Source organism: Salvelinus fontinalis, chromosome 42 (assembly GCF_029448725.1).
Source record: "Salvelinus fontinalis isolate EN_2023a chromosome 42, ASM2944872v1, whole genome shotgun sequence".
NCBI classification, from domain to species: Eukaryota; Metazoa; Chordata; class Actinopteri; order Salmoniformes; family Salmonidae; genus Salvelinus; species Salvelinus fontinalis.
In genome coordinates, this window is record NC_074706.1 from 4,961,617 (window position 1) to 4,968,516 (window position 6,900).

Below are 6,900 nucleotides of genomic sequence, written 5' to 3' on the forward strand. Positions count from 1 at the left end.
GGAAGAAGAAAGGTTAGTGATGAGGACATGGGGGTCACCCTCCTAGAGGAACCAGAGCCTGAACACCAACCTGTCAGGGAGAAGAAAGGTTAGTGATGAGGACATGGTCACCCTCCTAGAGGAACCAGAGCCTGTCCACCAACCTGTCAGGAAGAAGAAAGGTTAGTGATGAGGACATGGTCACCCTCCTAGAGGAACCAGAGCCTGACCACCAACCTGTCAGGGAGAAGAAAGGTTAGTGATGAGGACATGGTCACCCTCCTAGAGGAACCAGAGCCTGACCACCAACCTGTCAGGGAGAAGAAAGGTTAGTGATGAGGACATGGTCACCCTCCTAGAGGAACCAGAGCCTGTCCACCAACCTGTCAGGAAGAAGAAAGGTTAGTGATGAGGACATGGTCACCCTCCTAGAGGAACCAGAGCCTGACCACCAACCTGTCAGGAAGGTTAAGATGACTCTAAGACAGAATAGAATACTGGCTATCCACTGAGAAATCAAGAAACTTTCCATAATACTACCCAAAGATACCGGCTGTTGATTAAGATACCGGCTGTTGATTAAGACACCGGCTGTTGATTAAGACACCGGCTGTTGATTAAGACATCAAAGTAATGCTAAAGAGCCTAAATGGTTTTAATGATAACCGTACTATAAAGATAATGATGGTAAATAGGACTGACTTGTCAGACTGGCTGTATCTGGTAGACAGGATGTTGATGTAAATAGGACTGACTTGTCAAACTGGCTGTATCTGGTAGACAGGATGTTGATGTAAATAGGACTGACTTGTCAGACTGGCTGTATCTGGTAGACAGGATGTTGATGGTAAATAGGACTGACTTGTCAGACTGGCTGTATCTGGTAGACAGGATGTTGATGGTAAATAGGACTGACTTGTCAGACTGGCTGTATCTGGTAGACAGGATGTTGATGTAAATAGGACTGACTTGTCAGACTGGCTGTATCTTGCAGACAGGATGTTGATGGTAAATAGGACTGACTTGTCAAACTGGCTGTATCTGGTAGAGAGGATGTTGATGTAAATAGGACTGACTTGTCAGACTGGCTGTATCTGGTAGACAGGATGTTGATGGTAAATAGGACTGACTTGTCAGACTGGCTGTATCTGGTAGAGAGGATGTTGATGTAAATAGGACTGACTTGTCAGACTGGCTGTATCTTGCAGACAGGATGTTGATGGTAAATAGGACTGACTTGTCAGACTGGCTGTATCTGGTAGACAGGATGTTGATGTAAATAGGACTGACTTGTCAGACTGGCTGTGTCTTGCAGACAGGATGTTGATGGTAAATAGGACTGACTTGTCAGACTGGCTGTGTCTTATAGACAGAAAGAGCGCCATCTACTGGCATATTGGGAGATTGCACGCAATGTGAAATGCTCATGTCTTCGACAAATGTCAATTGATTTGATTTAGTTTGAAGAACTTTATTGGTATCGTGTCTGTGTAGCAGGGAGGAAGCCAAAGACTCACCAGCCTGCTGTGTCCAACGGATCCCCGGACCTCGGCATCAAGAAGAAACCCAGAGAAGGAAAAGGTGGGACACACCAAATATATAGAAATGACACATACATAAACTCCTAGGATTTCATGTGTTGATTAGGGGTTTGGACTTCATTTTACCACAACCAAGTTTTCATCAACCATATTCTTTGTGACGTTAACCTGTTGTTTAAGCCTGTGAACTTAGAGAGAGGGATAAATATTGTCTCCCTGTTGTTTAAGCCTGTGAACTTAGAGAGAGGGATAAATATTGTCTCCCTGTTTTTTAAGCCTGTGAACTTAGAGAGAGGGATAAATATTGTCTCCCTGTTGTTGAAGCCTGTGAACTTAGAGAGGGATAAATATTGTCTCCTTGTTGTTTAAGCCTGTGAACTTAGAGAGAGGGATACATATTGTCTCCCTGTTGTTTAAGCCTGTGAACTTAGAGAGAGGGATAAATATTGTCTCCCTGTTGTTTAAGCCTGTGAACTTAGAGAGAGGGATAAATATTGTCTCCCTGTTGACGGACCTGTCTGTCTCTGTTCCCCCAGGCAGCACCACGTACCTGTGGGAGTTCCTGTTAGACTTACTCCAGGACAAGAACACGTGTCCCAGGTACATCAAGTGGACTCAGAGGGAGAAGGGCATCTTCAAGCTGGTGGACTCCAAGGCCGTGTCCAAGCTGTGGGGTAAACACAAGAACAAACCTGACATGAACTATGAGACCATGGGACGGGCTCTGAGGTGAGGACTTACCCTACAACCGTCTAGCACTTGAAATGGACTGGCATTGACTGTGAAAGAGGGTTTAACTGAGTTAGATGTGTAGGTTGTTGGTTTGGGGAATACTGTTGGTTGGATGAGTTCCTCTGAGGAACATTAGTGTTTGTCAGTTATGCCCGGCTGGATGCCACTTCCAGTTCAGTCTGAACTTTATCATCCCCCTCAACTATCCCCTATCCTCCCTCCTCTATTCCCCTCCCTCTGCCCCCCCTCTCTGTCTCTCCCTCCCTCTCCTTCTGCCTCCCTCTCTACCAGGTACTACTACCAGCGTGGTATACTGGCCAAGGTCGAAGGTCAGCGGCTGGTCTACCAGTTCAAGGAGATGCCCAAGAACATCGTTGTCATCGAGGACGACAAGGCCGACTCCAGATCGGACGATCTTATTGGCTCAGAGAAGTCTTACCACGAGAGAGTCCTGCCCTCGTCGGAGACGATACTGAATGTGGCCGAGCTCGCCACGACGCCCACCATCCTGAGGGGTGGGACTAGAACCGTGGTCCATCCTCCGGTTGCTAAGGGCAACAAGGCGGTGATGACGGGGGGCGGGGCGGCAGTGGGGGTTCCGAGGATAGTGACCATTTCCACGGCGCCAGACGGAACCCAGACGCAGCATTCTCACACGGCCATCATCCCCACTTCCTCAGGACCCAGGTTAGAGAGACACCCTAATACTGACCCTAAAACATACAATTCACTCTGGGGGTTTCATGCTGAATGTAAAATACTTTATCTATCTAGTGATATCTAGTAGGTTTGTATTTACAAAACTTTGTCACTGACTCCATTTTGTTATTGTTTCCGTCCCCAGGACTGTACGGGTTGCCATGCAAGTGCCTGTAGTCATGACAACGTCACTGGGCCAGAAGATCTCAACGGTTGCCGTGCAACAGGCGCCAGGGATGTCGGGAGGCCGAACGACTTACCAATTGGCCAACGCCTCTCCCATCGGCACGGCAACGGGCAACGCGAACGCCCAACCGAAGGTGGGTAACCACGGCAGTTGGTGTGTCAGCTAGCTGCTCTGTAGTGTGGACAGAGTGGACCGGTTGACTGAGCTACGCAGGCACGCCTCATCCTAACCATCAAGTCCACGATTCAAAACTGGAATCTTGGAAACCATATTATCTTTTGATCTCATTAAATTAAAATGACTAGATCTAATCCTTTACCTTCTACATCATAATTATTTTGCCCGTGTTGTAATCAGACCCCCCCCCCCCCACTCTGTATAGATCTAGAATGAGTAGACCTGTTCCTGACCGTATCTCTTCTCCAGGTTGTAATCAGACCCCCCCCCACTCTGTATAGATCTAGAATGTATAGACCTGTTCACCTCTTCTCTCCAGGTTGTGATCCAGACCCCCCCTCTGTATAGATCTAGAATGTATAGACCTGTCCATCTCTTCTCTCCAGGCTGTAATCCAGACCCCCCCACCACTCTGTATAGATCTATAATGTATAGACCTGTTCATCTCTTCTCTCCAGGTTGTAATCCAGACCATCCCACCACTCTGTATAGATCTAGAATGTATAGACCTGTTCATCTCTTCTCTCCAGGTTGTAATCCAGACCCCCCCCACCACTCTGTATAGATCTAGAATGTATAGACCTGTTCATCTCTTCTCTCCAGGTTGTAATCCAGACCATCCCACCACTCTGTATAGATCTAGAATGTATAGACCTGTTCATCTCTTCTCTCCAGGTTGTAATCCAGACCCCCCCCACCACTCTGTATAGATCTAGAATGTATAGACCTGTTCATCTCTTCTCTCCAGGTTGTAATCCAGACCCCCCCCACCACTCTGTATAGATCTAGAATGTATAGACCTGTTCATCTCTTCTCTCCAGGTTGTAATCCAGACCATCCCACCACTCTGTATAGATCTATAATGTATAGACCTGTTCATCTCTTCTCTCCAGGTTGTAATCCAGACCCCCCCCACCACTCTGTATAGATCTAGAATGTATAGACCTGTTCATCTCTTCTCTCCAGGTTGTAATCCAGACCCCCCCCCCCCACCACTCTGTATAGATCTAGAATTTATAGACCTGTTCATCTCTTCTCTCCAGGTTGTAATCCAGACCCCCCCCCCCACCACTCTGTATAGATCTAGAATGTATAGACCTGTTCATCTCTTCTCTCCAGGTTGTGATCCATACCATCCCATCACTCTGTATAGATCTAGAATGTATAGACCTGTTCATCTCTTCTCTCTAGGTTGTAAACCAGACCGTCCCATCACTCTGTATAGATCTAGAATGTGTAGACCTGTTCATCTCTTCTCTCCAGGTTGTAATCCAGACCATCCCCACCATGGTTCCAGCCACAGCGGAGAACGGAGACAAGATCACGGTCCAACTGGCTAAGATCATCACCATCCCAGCCCACCAGCTGGCCCAGTACCAGCAGCAGACCAAGCCTGGCCTGGGGGGCTCCCCGGGCAGCATCTCTCTCCTGGGCGGGACAAACTCCTGGGGGGTACGAGCCCTGGCACCTCATGTGACCATGGCTACCATGGCTGCAGGGACACAGGTGACTTTAAAAAATATATAGTTTTTATTGGCCATTTTAAGCTAGAAATTGGGAAACATACTTTGAAACATCACAAGATACTGAAATGCAAGTAAAAAAGTATTGCATTTGGGACAGACTTCAAATGTGTTTTTTGTGTATTTATTTGTATTTATTTTTGTTATAAATTCAAACATTGTCTTCATTTATGTAATTACAAATTGTATCCCCTGTGACCAAGGTGATGAGGCTGGCTGTTCCCACAACGCTGCATCATCATCAACAACAGACACATCATATCGTCACGACGACGCAAGGTGGCGGGACCGGAGTTGTCACCGTGACGACGACAGCCAATCAGAGCGCTCCGGTGGCGGCATCCCATATCATCAGCGGCGTCATCAAGAGATCTGCCACGGCAACGAGAGAACCGCCGCAGCAGCAAGCCAAGACGCTGACCGTTCAAACGGTGTCGCTACAGGCCCTCCCCGTCCAGACGGCGTTACCGGAAGCACCGGAGATCATCCCGGTAGTCGTCCAATCAGAAGAGGTCCTGCCTGAGATCAAATCAGAAGATCCGGAGTGTTGAGGTCACAAGTACGGACACACACCTCGTAGTTTGTACAGGTTTTTGCCCAGATAGGAGTTTGTTCTTCTTTTTCTACATGACAGTCTGAGAGACTATAAAGACCCACAACCACCTCTGATTTACCCTGGGGTGGTCTACCTTCCAACCACAGCCTCATCTCCATGGAGAACCAGGGCGCATCCCAAATGGCCCCCTATTCCCTATACAGTACCCTTCTTCTGTAGGGAATAGGGTGTCATTTGAGTCGTACAATACCGTAGGACACCCAGCCAACAAAGGAACCCAGCAATGACTTTTCAAAAGGGAAGAATCTCCTTCAGAAAAAGGGACCAAGTCCAACTTAAATCACTACGTCGTTTTCTGTTTCTGACAGACGAGACACTAGCTAACTAAGCTACAATGAAAAATACAAACTTAACAGAAAAAAAACACTAAACAAAAGGCTAATTATAAAAACGTGAACTGGAAAGAAAAGGAGTGAGATGGAGGGGGGTTTGTGTAGAAACGTTTGTGCGTACGACCAGCATTTTATTTGCCTGATCACTGTGCAGATTCCCAGTGCAGAAACACACCACAGGAAAGACTGCGGGCTGTTCTAGGATCAGCTCTTACAAAGGGGAAATAAAAAGCCAAAAGGGACTTTATATGTATATAACTATTATACAGTTTAGGGGAATTAAATTCAAAACAGCCTTAGAACGATTGGTTTTTATTTTTCATTGCATTGTTTATAAGATAAGCAGATGTAGCTTTTTTTTTGTGTTACGGTTTCTTGACCTTTTTGATATCTTGTACCAAGCACAGTGTTTTATTGTAGTTTGCAGCCCAGGTTCGTGTATGTGGGTCGGTTGCAGCCCAGGTCCGTGTACGTGGGTCGGTTACAGGGTTTGGGGTCAAATCCATTTCAATTCAGGAAATAGACTGACATTCTAATTCTCTTCAATGATAAAAAAAAATAAAAAATAGCATTGACTGTAAACGAAATGGAACTGACTCCAAACCTGGTTGGTTCTAGTAGGCCTTGACCATAGGCTTACTACATCTACTTCCCCATGGTAACTGTCTGCAGCTTTTGAAAAGGAAAGCTCCTCAGCATGAACCTCTCGTCGGCCATCTTGGCTCTGCCCCCTACATTTCCTGTAGCAGTTTGTTTTTCTTAGTTGTAATGAAGAGGGAGAAAGCTGTTCGGACAGAACTAGTTTGTATATTCAACATTTGAAGTATATTCTATTTTGTTGTACTCTTGTTTCAAAGTGTATTCAAGTAGATTTTACTGAAATATAAAAAAAAACATTTTAATTAAATTATTTTTTGTTTTGTCTTGTTTAATGAAATTATGCTCTTCCAAAGGCGATGTTCCTGCATTTGCGGTAAATGCTCTTTTACAGACCGTCATAGAGGAGAGTGGTGATCTACACACCACCAGGAACCCTCTCTGGGACCTGTTCCAACCCACATGCAGTGAAATGCAATGGCTCAACTGGTTGGTGCAGAGTGACTATTCACCACAC

At 46.1% G+C, this 6,900-nt stretch overlaps 1 protein-coding gene across 5 annotated transcripts in view; it reads left to right on the forward strand.

Moving 5' to 3' along the window:
- Nucleotides 1-5,846, forward strand: part of LOC129841548 (ETS-related transcription factor Elf-2-like) — a 31,699-nt gene extending 25,853 nt beyond the window's left edge. For 3 of the 5 annotated variants that reach the window (XM_055909867.1, XM_055909868.1, XM_055909870.1), the window contains 6 exons: nucleotides 1,474-1,560; nucleotides 2,057-2,249; nucleotides 2,544-2,939; nucleotides 3,097-3,271; nucleotides 4,579-4,821; nucleotides 5,042-5,846. In XM_055909867.1, coding sequence (XP_055765842.1) covers nucleotides 1,474-1,560; nucleotides 2,057-2,249; nucleotides 2,544-2,939; nucleotides 3,097-3,271; nucleotides 4,579-4,821; nucleotides 5,042-5,389 — 1,442 coding nt within the window. In that variant the 3' untranslated portion in view covers nucleotides 5,390-5,846. Of the gene's footprint in view, nucleotides 1-1,473; nucleotides 1,561-2,056; nucleotides 2,250-2,543; nucleotides 2,940-3,096; nucleotides 3,272-3,773; nucleotides 4,153-4,578; nucleotides 4,822-5,041 lie in introns of those variants that run through there. The other 2 variants (XM_055909869.1, XM_055909872.1) reach the window with 2 other exon arrangements.
- Nucleotides 5,847-6,900: the final 1,054 nt, after the last annotated feature.